The sequence below is a fragment of the Pelodiscus sinensis genome, chromosome 31, assembly GCF_049634645.1.
Source record: "Pelodiscus sinensis isolate JC-2024 chromosome 31, ASM4963464v1, whole genome shotgun sequence".
In the NCBI taxonomy this organism is placed as follows: Eukaryota; Metazoa; Chordata; order Testudines; family Trionychidae; genus Pelodiscus; species Pelodiscus sinensis.
In genome coordinates, this window is record NC_134741.1 from 2073534 (window position 1) to 2098802 (window position 25269).

General features: G+C 51.1%; 1 protein-coding gene across 2 annotated transcripts in view; it reads left to right on the forward strand.

Moving 5' to 3' along the window:
* The first annotated feature begins 7190 nt into the window (after window positions 1-7190).
* The window catches only part of LOC142821632 (E3 ubiquitin-protein ligase TRIM15-like), a 30295-nt gene continuing 12216 nt past the window's right edge, over window positions 7191-25269 (forward strand). Inside the window, exons 1-5 of one of the 2 annotated variants that reach the window (XM_075913205.1) lie at window positions 7191-7413; window positions 9625-9974; window positions 20047-20142; window positions 20844-21074; window positions 21401-21423. In XM_075913205.1, coding sequence (XP_075769320.1) covers window positions 9750-9974; window positions 20047-20142; window positions 20844-21074; window positions 21401-21423 — 575 coding nt within the window. In that variant the 5' untranslated portion in view covers window positions 7191-7413; window positions 9625-9749. Of the gene's footprint in view, window positions 7414-8954; window positions 9129-9624; window positions 9975-20046; window positions 20143-20843; window positions 21075-21400; window positions 21424-25269 lie in introns of those variants that run through there. The other variant, XM_075913204.1, reaches the window with a different exon arrangement.

The following is a 25269-nucleotide window of genomic DNA, read 5'->3' on the forward strand; positions in this document are numbered from 1 at the left end:
TAATTCGAACTAACGGATCCAGACAAAAAAGTAGTTCAAATTAGCGTTTTGCTAATTCGAACTAGCATGTCCACATTAAGTGGACCCTGAACCGGGGTTAAGGATGGCCGGAAGCAGTGCCGGCAGGGCATCAGAGGAGGACTTAGAGCATGGAGATGCTGTCTCAGGCTAGCCAAGGGCTGTGCTTAAAGGGTCCCGACCCCCACCCCGGACAGACAGTTCTCAGGGGTGCCCCGCTTGCAAAGCAGTCCTGGCTTGGATTGTCCGGACTACCCACACTGGGCATATCACACTACTCAGCCATCAGCCCGGCTGCACTTGCCGCAGGCTGCCATCTGGGGAGAGAGGGCAATTGGGGGGGTTCAGGAGAGCTTCCACCCCGAGAAGACCGCAGAGCCAGCCCAGTCCTCCCCATCGGGGGCTCATGCCCCATTACTCCCTCACCTCCTTCCACTTACCCTTCCCTAGCCCCTCTTCTTGATGTACAAAATAAAGATAACGTGTCTTCCAAAATGGAATCTGTCTTTATTGAACAAAACTGGGGAAGACTGGGAAAAGGAGGTGGTAGAGGGGAAGAGAGAGGGTGGGAGAGGGGAGGGCAACTAAAATGATCAGGGGTTGGGAGGGAACAGGTCCCATATGAAGAGAGGCTAAAGAGTCTGGGACTTTTCAGCTTAGAAAAGAGGAGACGGAGGGGGGACAGGATAGAGGTCTCTAAAAGCAGGAGTTGGGTGGAGAGGGTGCATTCAGAAAAGTTCTTTTTTAGTTCACATAAAGAAGGACTAGAGGACACCAAAGGAAAGGAATGGGTAGCAGGCTTCAAACTAGAAACAGAAAGTTGTTCTTCACAAAGCAAAGAGTCAACCTGTGGAACTCCTTGCTGCAGGAGGCTGTGAAGGCTACAACTAGAACAGAGTTTAAAGGGAAGTGAGATCAAGTGATGGAGGTTGGGTCCATGGAGTGCTATTAGCCAGGGGGTAGGAGTGGTGTCCCTGCCCAAGGTTTGTGGAAGGCTGGAGAGGGATGGCAGGAGACAAATGGCTTGGTCACTGTCTTCGGTCCTTCCCCTCCAGGGTTCCTAGGGTTGGCCACTGTCGGCAGACAGGCTACTGGGCTAGATGGACCTTTGGTCTGACCCAGGACGGCCATTGTAAGCTCAGGGCTCAGGGTCGGGGGTCTCAGTGGAACCCCTTGATTCTCTTGCACACATGCTCCTGGGTGGCCAGGCTGGCAGCTCTTCTGCCCTAGCCGGCCACTTTCCTGTGCCTAGTGCGGAGATTGTGGACGAGGTCCACGATGTCTGCACTAGCCCAGGTGGGTGCCCGCCTCTTGCGGTCCCGGGCAAGCTCCCGGGAGCTGCCAGCCTGGTCCCGGGAAGAGGGGGAGGGCTGAGGGGCATCGGGTGGGTGGCTCGATCCGTGCCTGGTGCAGGGTCTGCTGGCTGGGTGCTGGCAGGCTTGTACCTGGTACGGGCACCGTAGCCAGCCCATGCCCCTTTAACGGGTCCGGGGCTGAGAGGGGGGCAGACGGGTTTCCCTGGTGTTGGCCAGAGTGGCAACAAGGGAAACCTGGGGAGGGCTAGCCTCCCACTAGTTCGAATTAAGGGGCTACACACCCCTTAATTCGAACTAGCTAATTCGAACTAGGCTTAATTCTCGTAAAATGAGGTTTTCCTAGTTCGAACTAAGCGCTCCGCTAGTTTGAATTAAGTTCGAACTAGCAGAGCGCTAATGTAGCGCCTATCAAAGTTAAGTCGAACTAACATCCGTTAGTTCGAATTAACTTTGTAGTGTAGACATACCCTTAGATATTACCTGTTGGGGAGCCTGTTAACTTTAGTCACTGACCATGCCCCCCTGAGATGGCTCCACGCCATGAAAGACTCAAATGCACGGGTCATGCGGTGGTACTTATCATTACAATCGTTTGCGTTTCAGGTAGTGCATCGGCCGGGAAAAGCCCATACTAACGCAGACTTTTTTTCAAGGACTAGTGAGGAGGGGTCGGCCGAAACCCCTCACCAACCCTCTTAAGGGAGAGGGTGTGTGACGGGGCGAGGCAGCCCCACACTGGACCTGCAGGGCCCAGCCAGGGTTACCTGGCTGCAGAAGCCCCTCCCCCACAGCCCTACCGAGCATGCCCGGGCTGTAGCTGTGCAATAAAAGCCTGGGGAAGGACTCAGTCAGGGGAGACAGTTGGAGGAGGAGGACTTGTACCGGGCGCTCCCACTCAGTGGTTGCCGGGTCTCCAGGAGAGGCCGGAAGGGACGCGGAGGCGAGTTGGTGTAACCCAGGGACTACCTGCCGAGGGGATGCCGGCACGGAGCTCGCAGCAAGTTGGGCAAGTACTGGGGAAGGAACCCCAGGGGACCAGGTAGGAAGTGGCCCAGGGCAGGAGCGGGAGCCGCCTCTCCCTCCCAGAGAACCTCGGCACGCTTCGGTCAGATTGCCCCACCGAGGGAGTGACCTGTTACCCGGTCGCTCACAGGGGCCTGGGCTGGGACCTGGTGGAGCAGGGTGGGCCCAGGTCCCTCTACCTGGGGTGCATCCCCGCTACAACCCAGAACTACATTGTGGACTCAGGCCAGAGGGCCTTGTCCTTGCTTGAAGGGCCAGCTATAAACTGCATTGTGGACTCAGGCCAGGGGGCCTTGGACTCAAGAGGGCAGGCGGGAGGGGCCAACCACAACTTGTACCAAGTTATCCTCAACGTTCTCCAAAATCTTCCTGGATTGCCTGTGTACTGCTGTATTGGTTTCCCAACAGATGTTAGGGTGAGTGATTAAAGTCCCCCATGAGAACCAGGGCCCGCAATCTGGAAGCTTCTCTCAGTTGTCCGAAGAAAGCCTCGTCTACCTCATCCACCTGATTCGGTGGCCTGTAGTAGACACCAACCACAACATCACCGCATTTGTTTACACGTCTAAACTTAACCCATAGACTCTCAAAAGGTTTTTCTCCCTCTATATACTGGAGTTCAAAGCAATCATAGTACTCTCCTACATACAGTGCAACTCCTCCTCCTTTCCTCCCCTGCCTGTTCTTCCTGAACAATCTATACCCTTCCATGACAGCGCTCCAGTCATGTGAGTCATCCCACCAAGTCTCTGTTATCCCAATTAAATCATATTTCTTGGATTGGGCCAGTGCCTCCAGTTCTTCCTGTTTGTTGGCCAGGGTTCTCACATTAGTGTACAAACACCTCAGATAACCAGTTGATCACCCTATCTTCTCCATTCGAATCAGGGGTCCTCCTTTCTTGCTCGTTCCTCTCTGCATTTCTTCCATGTATCCAACTTTCCCACTCCCCTCAGGGTTTTGGTCACCGTCCCCCAACAAAACTAGTTTAAAGACCTCTTCACTAGGTTTGCAAGCCTGCCCGCGAAGATGCTCCTTCCTTTCTTGGGGTATGTCTACACTACCCTCCTAGTTCGAACTAGGAGGGTAATGTAGGCATACCACACTTGCAAATGAAGACCAGGATTTGAATTTCCTGGGCTTCATTTGCATAAGCGGGGAGCCGCCATTTTTAAAACCCCGCTGGTTCGACCCTCGTGAAATGAGGGATGTTACTGGGCATGTTACTTCAGTGGATGTTACTGGGCATGTTCTAGTCACTGGCAGATGTTCAGCAGTAGCAAAGGAGCCAATTCTCATGGGAAGCAGATTCTGAGGCACTGGCATTGCCTGAGAGTAGCAGCCCAGCTCCTCTGCTCCTCTCCCAGATCACAACCTCCAGCTTAGGGATGAGGAGCAGGGACCCCACTGCAACCGTCTAGCGTCCAGACCTGGAAATGGGGCACAGGAAACACACACACACACACACACACACACTGGCATGAGGAGGAGCTCAGACACCAAACCATGATTTGGGGGCTAATTTCATGATTTTTTGGGGGGAGGGGAAGAGGCCAGTGGCACAGAGGGGCAACTCAGGCTGGACCTCAGGGCTTCCTCAGTCTGTGCCAAGCTCTGCCCCAGCTCCTGAGTAGGGGAGCCACAAACTCCCTCCCCTCCCTTTGCCAGCACTAGAGTGAATCTGGCCCATTGACCAAACCAGCCCCTGCCTCAGTCTCCCCATCTACACAATAATTGTTTTGTATTTCAGTCTGTGGAGGACAAGGGCCCCATTGTGCTGTGCTCTGCACAGGCACTAAGTAAATACCCCCAAGGAGCTCACGGGGCCAGGCCCTGCACCAGGTCAAAGTTCCAATCTCAGCAAAGGAACCAAATTGCATCACACACCTTTGCAGTGTGGCCTGAGCAGAGTGTCAGCAGGAGATGCTGAAATGGGAGAGTGAGAGAACAAACTGGGGATGTGGGGAGGGCAGGCAGGATGGATGTGGAAACAGGAAATCTTCCCCACAGACTATTTCTCAATATGGCTATGAGGTTTCCAGACAGTTGATTCCAGGAAACAGGAGTTTAGAATAATTTTGACAGGCCTCTTTAGAAAGTTGTGAGGGCCTGTATCCCTCTGTAAAAATCTGAACATTATTATGGCAGTTAACAGTAGTGCATGTCACAGAACAAAATTTCATTTGTCCTTTTATTCCCTCCAGATGCTCTGGTCTATAACTTGGAGAAGAACAGTGGGAGATCTCTGGCATCACAGACAAGGGGTGAAGTGTCAGGGGGTGTTTATATTTACATTAAGAGAAAATTCCCATGGAAAGTTCTTAATTAAAGAAATATGAACACAAACGAAAAGACACTAGTAACCAGAAATACTGTCTCCACCAGCACCCAAACACTTTATCTAGCTCATATGAGTCCCAGATATTTATTAGCATTCTCTGTGGGTATGTCTACACTACAAAGTTAGTTCGAGCTAACTTTAATAGGCGCTACACTAGCGCTCCGCTAGTTCGAATTTAATTCGAACTAGCGGAGCGCTTAGTTCGAACTAGGAAAACCTCATTTTACGAGGATTAAGCCTACTTTGAACTAGCTAGTTCGAATTAAGGGCTGTGTAGACCCTTAATTCGAACTAGTGGGAGGCTAGCCCTCCCCAGGTTTCCCTGGTGGCCACTCTGGCCAACACCAGGGAAACTCTATGCCCCCCTCCCGGCCCCGGTCTCCTTAAAGGGGCACGGGCTGGCTATGGTGCCCGTGCCAGGTGCAAGCCTGCCAGCACCCAGCCAGCAGACCCTGCAACTGGCAAGGATCGAGCCATCCACCCGATGCCCCCCAGCCCTCCCCCTCTTCCCGGGACCAGACTGGCGGCTCCCGGGAGCTTGCCCAGGACTGCAAGAGGCGGGCACCCGCCTGGGCTAGTGCGGACATCGTGGACCTTGTCCACGATCTCCGCACTAGGCACAGGAAAGTGGCTGGCTTGGGCAGGATAGCTGCCAGCCTGGCCACCCACGAGCAGGTGTGCAAGAGAATCAAGGGGGTCCACTGAGACCCCCGACCCTGAGCCCTGAGCTTACAATGGCCGTCCTGGGTCAGACCAAAGGTCCATCTAGCCCAGTAGCCTGTCTGCCAACAGTGGCCAACCCTAGGGACCCTGGAGGGGATGGACCGAAGACAGTGACCAAGCAATTTGTCTCGTGCCATCCCTCTCCAGCCTTCCACAAACCTTGGGCAGGGACACCACTCCTACCCCCTGGCTAATAGCACTCCATGGACCCAACCTCCGTGACTTGATCTCACTTCCCTTTAAACTCTGTTCCAGTTGTAGCCTTCACAGCCTCCTGCAGCAAGGAGTTCCACAGGTTGACTCTTTGCTTTGTGAAGAACAACTTTCTGTTTCTAGTTTGAAGCCTGCTACCCATTCCTTTCCTTTGGTGTCCTCTAGTCCTTCTTTATGTGAACTAAAAAAGAACTTTTCTGAATGCACCCTCTCCACCCAACTCCTGCTTTTAGAGACCTCTATCCTGTCCCCCCTCCGTCTCCTCTTTTCTAAGCTGAAAAGTCCCAGACTCTTTAGCCTCTCTTCATATGGGACCTGTTCCCTCCCAACCCCTGATCATTTTAGTTGCCCTCCCCTCTCCCAGCCTCTCTCTTCCCCTCTCCCACCTCCTTTTCCCAGTCTCCCCCAGTTTTGTTCAATAAAGACAGATTCCATTTTTGAACACAATTGTCCTTTATTTTGTACATCAAGAAGAGGGGCTAGGGAAGGGTAAGTGGAAGGAGGTGAGGGAGGAACGGGGTACGAGCCCCCGATGGGGAGGACTGGGCTGGCTCTGCGGGCTTCTGGGGGTGGAAGCTCTCCTGTAGCCCCCCAATTGCCCCCTCTCCCCAGATGGCAGCCTGCGGCAAGTGCAGCCGGGCTGATGGCCGAGTGCTGTGAAGTGCCCAGTGTGGGCACTAAGGGCACTCCAAGCCAGGACTGCTTTGCAAGCGGGGCACCCCTGAGAACTGTCTGTCCGGGGTGGGGGTCGGGACCCTTTAAGCACAGCCCTTGGCTAGCCTGAGACAGCATCTCCATGCTCTAAGTCCTCCTCTGATGCCCTACCGGCACTGCTTCCGGCCATCCTTAATCCCTCTTCAGGGTCCAAGTTTTTAGTTCTAGATGCGTTAGTTCGAATTAGCTTAGTTCGAATTAAGTAATTCGAACTAAGTTAGTTCGAATTAGCGCTGTAGTGTAGACATACCCTGTATGTCTGTCCCTCTGTCTTTTTCTGATTCATAAATAAAAACACCCTCATTCCACGAGGAGTAACGGTAGTTTGAACTAGGAAACCTAGTTCGAACTACCTAGTTCGTGCCCCGTGTAGCTGCGCTGCACAAGGTTTGAACCAGCAGGGTTTTAAAAATGGTGGCTCCCCGCTTATGCAAATGAAGCCCGGGAAATTCAAATCCCGGGCTTCATTTGCAAGTGCGGTATGCCTACATTACCCTGCTAGTTCAAACTAGCGGGGTAGTGTAGACATACCCTGGGAGAATTTTTATTGTGATGATCAGATGTTAAAAAATAAATATTATTATTATTATTTGTGACATTTACTGCAGTTTACAAAAGCAAACCAACAAAAGAACCCCAAGAAGAAGAGTCCCTTCTGAATCCTTACTGCATTCAGGTGATCTGGGTTACATGGAAAATTTCCTCTGCTGCTACTGACACTTCTCTTTCAGCAGAAATGTGGCTGTTTCTTTAAGAGAGGACTCATCTGCCCACATCAGAAGGGTTGAAACGATGATGACTTCACATTTCCTCTAGCACTTTCACTTTCAAAATGGGCCATTCTCAGCAGAAGAAGTAAAGCACAATTACCCCTTTGGAACAAAACAGATTTCTTAACAAACTGTAGGAAAAGCTACAATAGCTCTCTGTAGCTATTTTACAGCTAGCCGTAGCTGTGCAAATTGATACAATGGCGTGGGCTTTGGACTATAAACTATCAATTATCGGATGAGGATTTTGGAAGACCAAGCCACACACTAAAGATCATAAAACTTCTCAAATCAGGTATGTGAATCTTGGCTGTTCAAAAGCCATTGAACTAAAAGGACTTGTAGCATTCTTAAGAGCCATTGATTTTTTTTTGCAGGGACTTGTTAATAATACAAAGATTAGGTAATCCCATGAGAATTTTTTACTTTTTATATTATATGTACATAAAAACACATTTCAGATTACTAGCACTGTAACACGACTTTTACAAGACTTTGACTTAGCCATTCTTCATAATATTATTGCGTTTTGTTCAAAAGCACTGGGCCAGATCCTACTCTCAGTGAAGGCAAAGGAAGATTTGTAATAAAATAACTGACTGTATTTAGCTTGCTGAAATAACATACAGCTGCAAATCTAGCTGCCATTACTGTAGTTAGAGTCTGCACAGATGCAAAATTTATCTGCATCTGCAAAATTGAGCCACAGATGCAGATTCTTCACAAACCAGAGCTGAACTTTCTCTGGGTTGTGACTCTCAGCCACTTCTGTACCCTTTTTTGGTGGGAAGTCAATTTCAAAGGCCAGGTGAAGACCAAGCTGATTGCTTCTGCCATTCCTAAATAGAGTTTCCCCAGAACAGGAACCCTTTGTTGATCCCTCCCCATCCCCCATGGAAAATCCCAGGTTCAAGACAGACTCCAGCACCAGCTGGCGTGGTCACATGACTTTGTAGAAACAACCAGGCTGTGTCTACACTGGGCCACTTATTCCGGAAAAGCAGACGCTTTTCCGGAATAAGCTGCGAGCTGTCTACACTGGCCCCTTGAATTTCCGGAAAAGCAGTGACGATTTACTGTAAGAAATCAGCTGCTTTTCCGGAAAAACGATGCTGCTCCCGCTTGGGCAAAAGTCCTTTTTCCGGAAAACTGTTCCGGCAAAGGGCCAGTGTAGACAGCCCAGTAGTCTTTTCTGGAAAAAAGCCCCGATCGCGAAAATGACGATCGGGGCTTTTTTCCAGAAAAGCGCGTCTACATTGGCCACGGACGCTTTTCCAGAAAAAGGGCTTTTCCGGAAAAGCATCCTGCCAATGTGGACGCTCTTTTTCCGGAAATATTTATAATGGAAAACTGTTCCATTTTAAGCATTTCCGGAAAAAGGTGCCAGTGTAGACACAGCCCCACAGTTTGGGCTTATAGGAAAAACAAAGTCATTTACAGGTCATTGCCACCGTAAGCAGCTTAGCACCCTTCACTAGAAGATCTATATTAATAAAACAGGTTTCCACTGAATATTTCTAACTTCACAGAGAGGCATGATACATGCACAGGAATAGAATGTACATATTCAAAACTGTAACTTTAAAAATGACATGTCACATGGTGCATTTTGACTAACATGTCTTTGAATTATTGTGACGGGGTGGAGCAACCCCATCACTTGTTACCGCCGACCGGGGTAGCCGAGAGGGAGATAACAAGCGCGGCCGGCCCGCGCGAGGGAGAGACGCGTCATCACGTGGTGCCTGGGCGCACCGTTGATGACGTCACGGGCGCGACGCCGGGGAACCCGGAAGAGAGGGGGAGCATAAAGGAGGCGGCAGCGACCGGGGAAGGGCGGTCGGAGCCAGGGGAATCAGGAGGTCAGGAGGGAGAGGAGGCGACCGAGAGGCCCGGGCAAGGGGGAAGCGGAGGAGGCAGGCAGCCCACGGGAGCCAGCGGGTGACCGGCGCGGCCAAGGGCCGGCGGAGTGGAGAAGGACCCAGGGCGGGCAGTGGAACCCGGGAGCAGGTGTGTTTGGGGTATTAGCCCCTCTGCTACCACTGAGAGGCACATTCTCGGTGTTAGGGCCCTGGGTCGGGGTCCGGAGTAAGGGTGGGCCCGGACCCCCCACTCCGCCCGGGAGATTTGGAACCGGGCAGTGCATTGAGCATAATCGAGTTACAAGCAGATGGGGTGGCGGCCCATGCCGCCACCTCGTCACAATTATGCATATTCATAATACAAGTCTCACAAAGCATGGTTGGGAGGGTGATCCAGGAGGGGAACCACTATGGAAGAGAGGTGAGCAGGGGTGGACTATGGTCCTGCCTTTAAGGAAGATTTCATGACCTCACTATAAGAGAGACAATGTTACAAACATTGAGAGAGATTTTCCCACTGCAGGAAACAAGCCTTGTTTTCAGAAGCAAGTCTGCAGGAGTGATTAAAAAATGGACATTATTTTTCATCATCGTTTGTGAACAAAACTATGATAGTTTCATTCTAAAAAAATTATGTTTTTCAGTGAATCAGCTCAAAACAACATCTTTCAGAAAACAGCCGGAATGGAATAAAAACTAGCAGAGTGTCTTTGTTTGTATTACAAACAATTGAGGATCTAGAACAGAAGCAGAGAGAACAAAAGCAGCCATGGCCACAGCAACTCCTGTACAGGAAATCCAAGAGAAATCCAAATGTCCCACCTGCCTGGAATGTCTTACAGACACAGAGACCACCCATCTGAATGAGAGACATAGCAAAGCCCTGGATCTGTTGTGTGAGGACGGGGAAGCCATGAGTGTGGTTTGTGAGAAATCATCTGAGCACAGCTCTCACCCAGTACTGCTCCTGGATGAGGCTGCCCAGACAGACAAGGTAGGACAGACTCTGGATCCAGATTAATTCCATCCTTCCCTGTTCACGCTCAGTATCACCGAGCCAGAATCTCTCATTTCTCAGATTTCCTCCCCTGATCTCTGGCGCCACCTAAATCTGTCCCCTGCAGGTTCCTTCCTTTGGGCAGGTGCAGGAAGCCCAGAACACTCCTGGCATCCAACCCCTGCTGTGTGTGCAGGTTACTGGACTAGATGACCACTCAGTGTTCCTTCCAGAGCTATGATTCTGTCACTAGGGAGAGGTGGGCAACACAGCTCTGTGAGAAGCACTTTCCATACACACATGAGTGAGGCAAGATGTGTCTGTGCTGCTGCCAGGCCAGAAAGAAGGCCACCACCACAATGTATGACCCTCAGTAAAGACAAAGGCTGGCAAGTTTTTCTGCAAAATCATCTGATTTTGTGGCAAAACTTACCAGCTGTCTACTCTGGCCCCTTGAATTTCTGGAAAAGCACTGACGATCTCCTGTAAAATCATCAGTGCTTTTCCGGAAATATTATGCTGCTCCCATTCAGGCAAAAGTCTTTTTCCGAAAGACTTTTGTGCGAAGGGTCCAGTGTAGACAGCATAGTATTGTTTTCCACAAAAAAGCCCCTCTTGCGAAAATGGCGATCAGGGCTTTTTTGCGGAAAACCGCATCTAGGAAAAGCATCCTGCCAATCTAGACATGCTTTTCTGAAAATGCTTTTAATGGAAAACTTTTCCTTTAAAAGCATTTCTGGAAATTCATGCCAGTGTAGACGTAGCCAAATGGTGCAAGACAGAAATCTCAGGCCAAGCAGGCAGTTGGTGACAAACAGAAACAATGTTCATAGGCAGCAAAGGATTAAGAGGGTGTGTAGGGAACACCAGGAGGTTCTGAAACTGTTCTGTGAAGACGATCAGAATTCGGTCTGTCTGCCTTGGCCTCTATTCCTGGGCTTATCATGTTCACATGGTGGTTCCCTTAGAGGAAGCTACCCAGGAATACAGAGTTCTAAGTTGCTGTTCAGTCTAATATATAATAACTATGGATTTTAATTACTAATTAATGGCATCATAAGTCCCCTCCTCCCTCTGCGCCCTGTGTAACTATGTCCTGTGTGTGAATCATAGAATCATAGGGTTGGAAGAGACCTTAGGAGTCATCAAATGCAGTCTCCTGCTAAAAACAGGACCAACCCCAACTAGGACTTTGTGAATTCAGGACTTAAAAAGCTCTTGGGATGGAGATTCCACCACCTCCCTAGGAAACCCATTCCAGTGCTTCACCACCCTCCAGATACGGCCTCACCAGTACCAAATAAAGGGGAATAATTACTTCCTTATAACTGCTAATAATGCTCATACTAATACATCCCACTATGCTGTTAGCTGTTTTGGTTATAAGGGCACACTGTTGACTCATATCCAGCTTCTCATCCACTCTAATCCCCAGGTCCTTTTTTGCTGAACTGTTATGTAGCCAGCTGGTTCCCAGCCTGTAGTACTTAGCTTATGTCTACATTTCTAAATTAGATCAAATTTATGCAAATTGGTTTTTTTTTAGCACCCGATTTTGTAAAGTTGAAGGTGTATGTCCCCACTATGCTTGTGAGTAGGATGTAGTTTGACATACATGTCCCCGTTGGGGTGGTTACTGTTAATTTGATAGCAATACACTGTGCATATCTATCCCACTGTTCCTGCACCCGTTTGCTTTCTGGTTTAGGCTCCCAAGGCCTGATGGTGGGGGGACGACAGTGTGACAGGTGATTCTGGGTACGTTGTCAGTGCCCCATAATGCATTCATTTCCTCCCTCCTCCCCTTCCCCCCACTTGAAAGCAATGGCAAACAACCTTTTCACACCTTTTTCCTATGAGTTATTTGGGCAGACACCATAGCAGGGCAAGCATGGACCCCATTCATCTACAAAGTGCTATGGTCATCATTGCAAACACCTCACGCATTATGCTGCAGTAATTCCAGAGCCTAGCCAGGAGCAAGGAAGAATGTGAGGAGGCCACAACCACAGACATATATGAAACACTTGAATGGAGAGGCTAGCGGCAGTTGATTCTTTTGATACAGTGAAATGCCAGCTCTGGTCCCAGGATACAAGCAGAGTATGGTGGGACACCATATTTATGCAGCTATGGGACGATGGCCAGTGGCTGCAAAACTTTCACATGTGCAAGGTAACTTTCATAGAGGTTTGCGAATTGCTTTATTCTGCCCTGAAGTGTAGCAATTCCAGAATGAAACCCTTACATCTAGACTACAGGCTTTTGTAAGTTACTGTCAACAAAGCTTCTGTTGACAAAGAGCATCTAGACTACAGCCAGTTCTGTTGACAAAGCAAGTCTCTTTGTTGACATGACAGTGTAGACGCAAAGGACAGTGTAGATGCAATAACGCCTTCTGTCGACAGAACTCTGTCGACAAAAGGTGTTATTCCTCGTAGAATGAGGTTTACTGCCATCAATAAAACTGCTGAGTTCTGTTGATGTTATGTTGACAGAAGTCAGTGGGGATATGTCTACACTACCCTCCTAGTTCGAACTAGGAGGGTAATGTAGGCATACCGCAGTTGCAAATGAAGCCCGGGATTTGAATTCAAAAAGGTATAAGATGGAACATTCTTTCCAATTGGAAAACTACCCCTGGAGACATTGAAATGCCAATAATTATCTTTAGAGACCCAGCCTACTTCTTGTTCTTGTGGCTCTTGAAGCAGTACACAGGCAGCCTGGACATCAGTGGGAAGTAATTCAACTATAGGCTGAGCAAGTGCAGAATGATGGTAGAATGTGCTTTTGGTAGAATGTAAAGGGAAGATTTTGTAGTTTATTGACTAGGTTAGACATCATCAAAAACATTCTCATTGTGGCAGCCTGTTGTGTGCTCCATAATACCTGTCAAAGTAAAGGGGAAAATTGTATGTCAGGAAGGAAGGTCCAGTCAGATCATCTCACCACTAATTATGAGCAGCAATAAGGACAGCACATTGAGAGGCACTGCAAATCAGAGAGGCTTTGAAAAATAGCTTTGTGAATGACCTGATAGTGATATAACAGTCACGTATGTTGCTCTTAATGAGGAGCTCCCTGCAGTAAGTGTGCTGGCCTGTAAATCCTGTAAAGCTTCCCTGTGTGCCATGCAAGACAAGAAATAAAGATACTGATGTTGAGAAATCATGCTTTTTTTTTTTAGGAAACACAAGGAAGCAAGCACAGAAATGGAGTTCTGAGTGGGAACTTTGGGGTAGAGGAACATATGCAAATAACACATTACAATTCTCCTGTTCAGCAATCACACATGGGGGAAGGACATCCGTTTGTTCTGGGATAAATCCCTGGAGGTTGACTAGAAGGCTTCCCTTGACTAGAAGGCTTCCCTTGACTTCTTCGCCTCATCCCTCTCCTTCCCCCGTATATTCTAGGGCATCTGGGAAGGGAGACTATAGAACTTGATAAAGAGGGCACGTGGTTCATTGTAGACTTGAGGGAGGTTCTGTGCTCCTTTTGCCCCTCCTGTGCCTTTACCAGATATGTCAGCAGTTCTGTTTGCTGTCTCACAATCTCCTCCTGGGTCTTTACTTTACATTCCCTGCAACTTTCCTCTCCTCATCCTATGCTCACATCTTCTGCACCATTGTTCTCCTCCACACATTTAATCACACCCTGTTCATGTGGGTGCAGTGCATTTGTTCATGGAATATGTCATCCAATTACATTTTTGCCTTGAGATCTGTTCTCACTAAACAGCTGGAAGAGCCAGGGGAGTGGGCAACGGACTCACTGTTGCATCCACTGTACTAAAAAAACAGAAGGGCTAGCTTTAGAGAAGATACAATGTAGAAGCTAATCTCTTAGCACAGTGGTTTCCAACCTTCTTACACCCAAGATCACTTTTTAAATGTCAGAGCAAGCCAAGATCTACCCCATCTCTTCCCCAAGACTCCACTCCTTCCTTAAGGCTCTACCCACTCCATTCCCCTCCTCTCCCCAGCCCTGACTCACTTTCACTGGGTTGAGACAGGAGGCTCTGGGGAGGGAATGAGGGATTTGCGTTGGGAAGGGGTGAGAGGTGCAAGCTCTGGGAGGGAATTTGAATGCAAGAGGAGGTGGAGAAGGAGATGCTGGCTCAGGGAGGGGGCTCCAGGCTGGAGCGTGTTGGGGTCAGGTGGAGGGTTGGGGTGCTGAGCAAGCCGCAGGCTTGTGGATGTGAGGATGCAGGAGTTTGGGTTCGGGTGTATGAGAGGCTTAGGGCAGGGGGGTTGGGAGTATGATGGGCTCAGGACACAGATTTGTAGTGTGTGGATGGTGCAGGAGTGTTGTGGTAGAAGACTGAGGATGTGGGGGTGCAGGAGTGTTATCATGCTGCAGCAAGATGGGGGGCCAACACAAATGTTTCATCATTGTTTTTATTTATGGGAGTGGCAGGGAACCTGTTTTGGGTCAGGGTTACTGACCCATAGGAAAATCAGTCAGGGTATGTCTACACTACAAAGTTAGTTCGAACTAACAGACGTTAGTTCGAACTAACTTTCCTAGGCGCTACACTAGCGCTCCGTTAGTTCGAACTTAATTCGAACTAACGGAGCGCTTAGTTCGAACTAGGTAAACCTCATTTTACGAGGATTAAGCCTAGTTCGAACTAGCTAGTTCGAATTAAGGGCTGTGTAGACCCTTAATTCGAACTAGTGGGAGGCTAAGGCTTCCCAAGTTTCCCTGGTGGCCACTCTGGCCAACACCAGGGAAACTCTATTGCCCCCCTCCCGGCCCCGGAGCCCTTAAAGGGCCACGGGCTGGCTACACAGTTTGTGCCAGTTGCAAGGCTGCAAGCACCCGTGCCAGCAGACCCTGCACCTGCCACACCATGAGCCAGCCACCCGAGGACACCCAGCCCTCCACTGCTCCCCAGGACCAGCCTGGCGGCTCCCAGGAGCCTGCCCGGGGGCGCAAAAGGCGGGCGCCCGCTTGGTCAAGTGCGGAGATCGTGGACCTCATCGAGGTTTGGGGGGAAGCCTCCAATGTCCACGATCTCCGCACTAGCCACAGGAACGCGGCCGTCTATGGCCGCATGGCTGCCAGCCTGGCTGCCAGGGGCCACCAGCACAGCCGGGAGCAGGTCCGGTGCACAATTAAGGACTTGCGGCAGTCCTACTCCCGGGCCTGCCAGCCAGGGGCCGACCCGGAGGCCTGCCCCCACTTCCACGCCCTGGACCGCCTCCTGGGGCCTCATGCCGTCCCTACCCCCCGGGACGTGATTGACCCCGGGGCAGAGGGCCCGCTCCTGGAGACGGAGGAGGAGGGCTCTGAGAGCCAGGAGCCTGCCGCCAGCCTGCCCAGGACCCGGGACCCCCGAGGCACCCCACAGAGCCACTCGCCTGTGTCGTCTGAGGCCGGGGAGGCGTTCACCTGTGAGTACCATCGTGTTCCCCTTATGTGTATGGGGGGCTGGGGCGAGAGGCAGCCCTGGGACCATGCGCCTGGGCCTTGCCCACCAAGGAGCAGCAGCTGGGGATCCTGCAGGGGCCCTGGCCTTGCAGAGGGGAGCTGGGTTTCACACACCTGGGCCCCTGGGGTAATTGACCGCTGGTCTTGTTGCACCACAGCTGCAGCACCTGGGCCTGCAGGGCGCACCACACCGCCTGCAGCAGCTGCCCGTGCCCGGGCAAGCAGGAGAGCCAGGAACGAGGAGGAGTACCAAAGGTGGCACCTCCGGTTCATGGACCACCAGATCCGCACCCAGGACCACTGGGTCCAAGAGGACCTGAGGCTGCGCCGGAGGAGTCTGGAGGCCCTGGAGGAGCAGGGCCGTGCCCTGCCAGGCCACCTCCAGAGCCTGCTCAACCGCTTCCCATTTCCTCCTCCGCCTGCTCCCCCTGCTCCTCCTGCTCCCGCTCCTGCTTCCGCTCCTGCTTCCTCCACACCCCCCGTCCCTCCTGCCCCCCCCTCCACAACCATTTCCCACCGACGCCCCCGGACCCGCAGTGTGGCGAGACGGGAGAGGCAGCCGGACTCCCACCCCTGAGCTTTCCTTTCCCTTCCTCCTTTCCCTCCCCTTCCAGCTCCCTCGTCCCAGGTTTCCCCCTCCCCTCTCCCACCCTCATTCCTTCCTTCCACCACCCAGTTATGTGAAATAAACAGACATTTTATTAATAAAAACAGACAGGTGTCTTTATTTTACAGTAGGTAGGGAGGGGAAAGGGGAAGGGGGGTAGGGTGGAAGAAGGCCCCAGTGGGGCATGCAGGGAGAGGTCAGTCCTCCTCCTCCACCAGGAAGCTCTCCCGCAGGGCTTCCCGGATCCGGATGGCCCCCCGCTGGGCTTTCCAGATGGCGGCGGTGCGGGGCTGACCGTAGTGTCCAGCCATGCGGTCAGCCTCAGCCATCCAGGCTGGCAGGAAAGCCTCCCCCTTTCGCTCACACAAATTGTGGAGCACACAACATGCTGCCACCATGGGAAGGATGTTGTGCTCGGCCAGGTCCAGACGGGTGAGGAGGCATCGAAAGCGGGCTTTCAGTCGCCCGAAGGCCCCCTCCACCACGATGCGGGCCCTGGTCAGCCTGGCATTGAAGGCTTGGCAGGAGGGATTGAGGTGCCCCGTGTAGGGCTTCATGAGCCAGGGCTGCAGTGGGTAGGCGGCATCCCCCACCAGGCACACGGGCATGTCCACGTCCCCAACCCTGATGTGGCGGTCGGGGAAGAAGGTCCCGGCCTGCAGCCACTGGCACACGGAGGAGTTGCGGTACACCCGGGCGTCGTGTGCTTTGCCGGACCAGCCCACATTAATGTCCGTGAACTGTCCCCAGTGGTCACACACGGCCTGCAGGATGACGGAGAAGTACCCCTTGCGGTTCACGTAACGGGACGCCTGGTGTTCCAGGGCACAGATTGGGATGTGCGTCCCGTCGATGGCCCCACCGCAGTTGAGGAAGCTGAGGGCGCCGAAGCCCCGGATGACGGCGTCCGGGTCGGCGAGGCGGACCACCCTGCGAAGCAGCACCCGGTTGATGGCCTTGACCACCTGCGGAGAGAGACACAGCAAAGCGCCAATCAGTGGGGCGCCCGGGTGGCTGGGAGCGTGCGTGTCCTGGCAGTGCCCCGCGCCCCAATCCCGGAAGCAACCCCCCTGGCGGCGTGTAGTACGGCCGGGACAGCCCGACCCCTCCGGTGCAGGGCACTTTTGCCTCCTCCCGCCCCCCCTTTGTCCCTGGGGCGGCCCATCCCCTCCTCGCAGCCCCCCTCCCCTCCGGCTCAGTGACTGACGAGTGCCGTACCTGCATGAGCACCGCTCCGTCGATGGATCTCCCCACGCCGAACTGGTTCCCGACGGATCGGTAGCTGTCCGGCGTGGAGAGCTTCCAGAGGGCGATGGCCACCCGCTTCTGGAGGGGGATGGCGGGTCTCATGCGAGTGTCCCTTCTTTGCAGGGCAGGGGCGAGCCACTCGCAGAGCTCCAGGAAGGTGTCCCTCCTCATCCTGAAGTTCTGGGTCCACTGTCGAACTAAGTTAGTTCGAATTAGCGCTGTAGTGTAGACGTACCCTCAGGGACCACACAAGTGAGATTAAAAAAAAATGCTCAAAAAAACCCCAAGCCTCACTGATGTAGCCCCAACTGAGATACCTCCCTCCCCTGGCACTCCAGCCCCATGAGGGGTGCGGGGAGCGGGGAGCGGGTAGGTAGAACTGAGGGTCAAGGTTTCAGACCTGGGTTAACTCTTCTGAGGTTCCAAGGGTTAGTGGATTTTGTGGTCTTGCCTAGGCTCTGAGGTGGGACCAAAAATGAGGGGTCCAGTGAGTGGGATAAGGGTGCCGAATCTGTGTGGTAGGTATGGTGCTGGAGCAAGCAGGGGCTAGGTGTCTGGCTGGGGGAAGGGGGCAGAAGCAGGGTGCTGGTGGGTCTCTAACAAGTGGGGAGGGGACAGGAGCAGCTCTGCCAGTACCTGGGGGTTTCCAGGGACAAGTATCTCTTGGGCAGGATCTTCAGGAAGTACTGGAAGAAACGCATGTGCCAGTCCTTTAAGAAATCCAGCCACTCCTCATACCCAATGTCCAGATTCTCTGCTGCCATCTTAGCCCTCTCCCCTCCTCCCCCGTCCCCTCCACCCTGGACCCTGCCTCCCTGGAGCGGGGGGAATGGAAGGGAAAATAAGAAAGTGTGCACACTGCTGTGGGGAGGGGAGGAGCAGCATGCACATTTCCTGACAAGCCAGATCTTGTGCAAAGTTTCAGGACCCCTTCCCCCGCCCCACACACACACAGAAGCCAGCGCTGGATCCAATTTTGTGAGGGGTGGCAGGCTCCTAGTTGCAGGTGGGGGAAGTGAAGGGAGGCTGGGAATACTGACTGTCATCTTCTGGTTGGTGACCACTGTCTTAGCAGAAAAAGAATGTCCAATGCAATAGGCATGTGTGAGTTACAAGGCAAAAGATATCCTGTAGGTACCCACTTATGCAGCAGATATAGCACAGAGATCTCAAGGGAGCAGCTGGACTAGGCATGGTAAGAAACAGGTTGGGGCTCACTCTTTTGCTTCTGCTTTGAAAACATGTGTGACATAGTGACAGTAGCTCCCACAGGTAGGCAGGAGCCTGTGTTTGCAAAGGGGGTGCAGACTGGTGTGGAGACAGGGCAGGGATTCTCATGGTCACTGTGTGTTCAGCATCCCCCATTTGCTGGAAGAGTGCAACTTCCTCTTTCCACAGGAGGCTGCAGGTAGGAGAGGGGGTGGTTGGGCATGGGAGCAGGTCAGGGACTCTTGTGCTCCCTGTGTGTTCAGCATGCCCCCCCCCTCCACCCCCAATTGCTGAGACAGTGCAGAAAAGAGACATATTATTATTATTATTATTATTAATTCTTCCCAGAAGCCTCTGCAAGCTCTAGATTATTTCTATTATGTGTGTGTGTGTGGGGGGGGGGGGGGGGGGGAGGGCAGGGGAAAGGCTGTCCAAAAGTCAGTGCGGGACAGTCTCTGTGCTGAGCTATTTACAGTCTAACTAGAAAAAAGAGGTGAGAGAGGAAACTGAGGCACAGTATGGGGAAGTGACTTTCCCAAGGACACTTAGCAGGTCAGTGGCATATCTTGGTCTAACTTCCCCAATTTTCCAAGGCCCAGGCCAGTGTCCTAACCACAAGGATATGTACTCCCTCCCCCGCCCCCCAGCAGTACTGAGCAGTGATGAAGTGGAGACATTCGAAGGGAAAAGTGCCTTGATAAAGCTTCCAGGCCCTGCAGAGAGGGGTTTCCCTCTGGGATGCTGAACTCTTGGGCTGCTCCATGAAAGGTTGAACTCAGTCACCGAGCTGAGCTATGCTAAATACTGTCTGGACCCCAAGTACCTGGAGTCTGCCTCTACAAGGGCTCCAGGCAGCACAAGTCCATGCCAGGTACCACTGGGACCAGACCAGATTGTAGCAAAACATTGATGCTGAATGGTGCTGACCTGTGCTAATGGGTATGTGGGCAAGGACCAGCCAATGTACTCTGGGGCCCGTGCCACAAAGAGCGGTAGGAACAGCACAATGGCAAACTCCAGCTGTTCTTAACACAAACCAACATGTTCAGGAGCCTTGCCCTAGGGCTTAGATCACTGCTGCCCAACCAGTCCAAGCTACAGGGATTCAAGGCTGAAAATGAGAGGAGCTGGGCTGCTTGAATAAAGTTCCATTTCCTTGGTGTCTGAGGTCCTACATCTTCTCCACAATCCCATTGCTGTGCCCAGTATTGCTGTGACTGTGTTGGTCCTGGGAGGTCACACAGACAAGGAAGGTGAAGTCATATCTGCTCATGGTCCAGCTTCTCTGGGTGAGAGACAAGTTTTGAAGCTTACAAAGAGATTCTCTTGAGGTCCAGGAAAGAGTCTGTTCCCCAGAGCTGAGCTCTCTGAAAGCCCAAAAGCTTGGCTCTCTCACCAACAGGAGCTGGACCAGCAGAAGCTATCGCCTCCCTCACTGAGTCTGTCTAGGGAGACTGACACTGTCTTGCAGTTTGGGTGGGAAAACGCCCCCTACAAACAAGTCACCACTCAGAATAAAACAGTCACCACTCAGAATAAAACCACCAACTCATTTGTGTTTGTCAGGAAAAGCTCCAGGCCCATCTGACGACTCTCAGGGAAGAGAGAGAGAAGCTGCTAGGATTAAAGGTGATTTGTGAGGAAAGAAGCCAGAAGTATCTGGTAGGTGTCTGCTGTTCTTCACCAGCGAGGACATGGAGTTGGGAGGGTTGTTTATTGTTTGCTTTCTCTGTGGCCTTGGTGAATGTGTGTTTATGTGTTTCTCCAGGATCATGGGATAGTGTGTGTATGTCACAAATATTCCCTCCCTGGAAAAAAATGAAACATCCATTTTAATTAACAAATTAATTACTATTTATTATGATGTGACTTGGGAGAAGTTTTTTGTGAACAACGATTATTTCCCAGGAGACATGGACACAGCCCTTTAGGGAATATTGGGACCCAAGCTGTAAAAAAAGTCCTCCCCCTTGTGATCAAAATGTATAGTCAAATATGAGGCTGTGAAGGATCACAAATTTTGAACCCCAGGCAGGAAGCTAACACCCTCCCCAGGGCCCTGAGCCAGGTGGGAAGGTAGATCCATGCTCCTGAAAGGGGTGAAGTCCAGTGTTCCAGTGACATTTGAAAGGGCCTGGATGCTGCCACTGCCACAGTGTAGATATAGCCTTAGTGAGATCCTGACTCTGGCTCCAGGCCTGACTCTAGCTTTAGTTTCTGATTTACAGCCACTGCTCTAGGCCTGACAACTCATGTCCTGGTCCCTACACAGACGTCTTAGAAATGGTCTCTCTTTTCAGACTATATTAAAGGTCCTCAGCCTCTGTCCATGTCCTGACCAGCCCTTTCCTTATCTCTTATAGAAACAGACACAAGCCGAGAGGCAGAAGATTGTGGCAGAGTTTCAGCAGCTGCAGCAGTTCCTGGAGGAACAAGAGCGACTCCTGCTGGCCCAGCTGATGAAACTGGACGAGGAGATTGGGAGGCTCCAGACTGACGCTGTCAAAAAACTCTCCATGCAGATTTCCTGTCTCTGCGAGCGGATCGGTGAGCTGGAGGGGACGTATCAGAAGCCAGCGAGTGAATTCCTGCAGGTGAGACTGAGGGAGAAACATCCCAGCTCCCCACACAGGGAAGGGAGGCTCCTGAATCACAAGCACTGGGGTCCAGCTGTCAGACCTGGGTGTAACTCGGCATGTGCATTGCTGCCATGTGAGTGCCTGTTGTGCTTTACAGAGTTACCAGCACAGAGCTATTAGAGATGGCAAAGTCCCATTCACTCAGGAGCTAAGGAGGAGCCTTTGTTTCTCATATTTACAAGATCCCTTCTCTGGAGTCCTCTTTGTGTGTCTATTGGTGTCCACAGTGTGTTGTATGGGACTGACGTTCTTTTCTCTCTCTCTCTCTCCCCCTCCCCTAGGATATTAAAAGCACCTTGAGCAGGTATGTGGCTCTCACTCCCCTTTATACCTGCCACTGCATGACACTGGGAAAGAACTAGGAAATTATGTTAGCATCACATCTTTAAAAACTTCTCAGTGTCACCCTCAGAAGGAGAGAATGGTAGGTGATAAAGTCTGGGTCAGATCAGATGAGACACAATCAAATGAAAAAGAGTCTAACACATCAGGAAATGGCAGACAGATAAATAGTGATAAATTTTTAAGTGCTTATACACAAACACTAGAAATCTAAAAAATAAGCTGGCTGAACTAGAGTGCCTTGTATCAAAGGAGAATATTGATATATTAGGCATCATGGGAACTTGTGAGGACAATCAATGGGACACAGTCATACCAGGGTACAAAATATATCTGAAGGACAAAACAGGTTGTGCTTGGGGTGGAGAGTGGCACTAGATATGAAAGAAAATATAGAATCAAATGAAGTAAAAGTCTTAAATGAACCAAAATGTTCCACAGAATCTCTATGGATAGTAATTCCATGCTTCAATAATAAGAATATAGCAGTAGGGATATATTATCGACAACCTGACCAGGATAGTTATAGTGACAATTAAATGCTAAAACAAAAACCTCAGTAATAGTAAGGGATTTCAACTATTCCCATATGGACTGGGTACATGTCACCTCATGCAGAGATAAAATTTCTTAATAACTTAAATGACTGCTGCTTGGAGCAGCTGTTTCTGGAACCCACAAGGGAACAGTCTATTCTTGATTTAGGCTTAAGTGGAGTGAAGGATCTGGTTCAAGAGGTAAATATAATTGGACCACTTGGAAATAGTGACTATGCTGTAACACCTCAGCAGCCAACACTGTGGCATTTAATTTCAGAGACAGAATGTGAGGAATCATTAAAAAAATGAAAGAGAATAAGAAAGAAAATATCTTATTGCCTCTGTATAAAACCATAGTACTCCCACATCTTGAATACTGCGTATAGATGTGGTCACCTCATCTAAAAAAAGATATATTGGCATTGGAAAAGGTTCAGAAAAGGACAACAAAAATGATTAGAGGTTTGGAACAGGACCCATATGAAGAGAGATTAAAAAGACTTGGACTTTTCAGCTTAGAAAAGAGAACACTAAAGGGGGAAAGTATAAAATCACGACTAATGTTGAAAAAGTGACTAAGGAAAAGTTATTTATTTGTTCCCATAATCTAAGAACTAGGGGGTCACCAAATGAAATGAACAGGCAGCAGGTTTAAAACAAACAAAAGAAGTTTTTTCTTTGAGTGATGTCCCTGTAGGTACTCCACTGTGGGTGCTGGTGCTTCCTCATGCCAGCAACCGGATATTTTTCCAGCAGTGCCCCAGTATGCTGTGCATGCACCCTGGCGCCTCCTCATGCTGTTGGTGTACTTCTCTACCACCCTCAGTGGCAGATGGAGCTACTCAATCTTGCCCCTTTTTCACAAAAAAACCCCCACAAAAATAGTTAATTCTCCTCAATTTTTCTTGTTTTTTCAAGTTTTGAGTCTCTCCCAATCTCCTACCTTAAAAAAACGAAAAAACTAAAAAAACCCTGTTTTTCTCTTTATCCTTCACCCAGACTTCTGTTTTCCTCATGCCTGGCTTTAAATGGTGTGAATCCTGCCAAGATGCTATTGCCATTTCTGATGAGCACATCCTGTGTATAAAGTGTCTGAGAGAGGCCCATCTGATGCAGATGTGTGTGCATTGCTCCAATCTTACAATGAGAGCATGCTGCAACTGTGCTAATAGGCTGAAAACATATCTTTACAAAAAGTTGCTTCAGCCACCATGGGACAACTCTCTTCCCAGGCCTAAACCATCAGACAAGCTGAAAGGTTTGGACAAAATTCGTCCCTCTACCTCTTCTAGCAAGTCAAAGTCAAAAACCCGGGTTTCCCCAGTCAGATTGTTACCCCTGGTACAGTAGACTTCTGATAATCCGGAACCTTTGGGACCTAGGTAGTGCTGGATTATCATATATGACAGAGTATCAGGAGTATCCCAAACCAATCCCCCTCCAGACACTGAGTGTGTGGGTCCCGGAGCCGCCAGTACAGCCTCAAGTCTCCCTCCAGGCACTGGCTGACGCATGTGCACTGAGCGGCTGGCTTCTTAATGAGCTGGCTGGGACTCTGTGTGCAACCCAATCCCTCTCCCCTCCCTTTCCCCAGAGCCAAACACCTCCCCTCCCTGCTGTAACCTACGTGATAGCGGCTGAGCTGAGTGGTTCCAGGTTCTGCCCCGGTTCCATCAGGAGCTCTTGCCATTTTGATGCCGGACTATCAGGAATTCTGGACAATTGGATGCTGGACTATTGGAGTTTTACTGTACCCAGCTCGTTGAGGGTGAGCATCAGCCATTGGCCTGGTACCTCTGGCATGGCACCACCTAAATCATCAGCACCACAAAAAAGGGCCCACTCTGAGCCCAAACAAAAACATTCAGCACCAGCAGCACCAACTGCATCGGCCGAATCTGTGACACCTGCTAGGCACAGGTCGGCAATGAAGCCGGCACCAGAAACCACACCAGATATGGCATCAAAAAGATGCTTTCTCCCAAATCACCATCCCCAATGGCACCAGCAATACCAAACCCCACACACTCAGCCCTGGCACTGACACCTGAGCATGCACAGCACCATACAACCCCTCCCATCCAGGCCTCATCGGCACCATCATCTCGATGTTCATTGGTTTGGTCCATTCATTAATCTCCCCCAGTGAAGCTGGCACTGGGTCACACAGCCGCTTCTCATCTCAGCACTCTAGTTCAACTCACCACCCACCTTGAGAGTCTCACTCCTCCAGATACTGTCACCTGCTTCCACCACCCCCTTGGTAACTCACATCATTATCTGTGTTCACCACCACCCTATCCTGGGCAGTGGCATCTCTGGGAGTCAGCGTCTTCTTGTAAGAGCCACCACACGGCTCCACCAACAACATAAAAAAGACCATCTTAGTCTCCCCAACCTACACCGTCAGCTACAGCACCAAACTCTTCAGAGCCTATTCAATCTGACTTGGATGACTCTCTATTCGAAGGGGAAGACAGGTCCCCCCTGTGCAACTCCTACTCTTTGCCAGACAAGGCTATCATTTCTATCACCCCGCCTCCATCCAACGACTCTAAACAGTTCCAAAAACTTTTTAAAAGAGTAGCTCTGGTGCAGGAATGGGACCTGCAGGAGGTCAACAAGAAACAGTATCCCCTCTTGCACACCTTACAGCTTCCCGTATCCTCCAGGATCGCCCTCCCAATGGATGAAGCCATTATGGACCCTGCCAACATCATCTGGCAAACCCCAGCATTCTTTACTCTCACCAATAAGAGGGTGGACCACAAATATTTTATAGCTAAAGGCATGGACTTCCTCTGTACACACCCTCCCCTTAATTCCCTAGTAGTGGACTCGGTCAGATACAGGGCAAAACAGCTCAACATGAGCTCCACTCCACAGCACAAGGACCATAAATGGATGGATAGCATGGGCTGTATGGTCTTGTGTGACAGGGCGGCGGGGATAGCGCGCCCCAACTCCGCACTAGGGCGCCGCGGGGGACCGGCGCCGAGACGCCTGAGTGGCTCTGCCGCACCTGTTCTGCGGCGGCTGCCGCCGCAGGCGAAAACAGAGCGGCTGGGAGCATGAGCCCCAATCCCGCGCCCTGCACCAGGGGCGCCGCGGAAGACTGCCACCGGGACGCCCGAGCGGCTCTGCAGCACCGGTCCCGCAGTGACTGGCGGCACAGGCGCAGGAGCCTCCACGACGGGCTGCCCACGCACTCACCCGGCCCTCCCCCCAGGGGCATGCGCCGGCGTCCCTGACCAAGAGCGCCAGGTTTA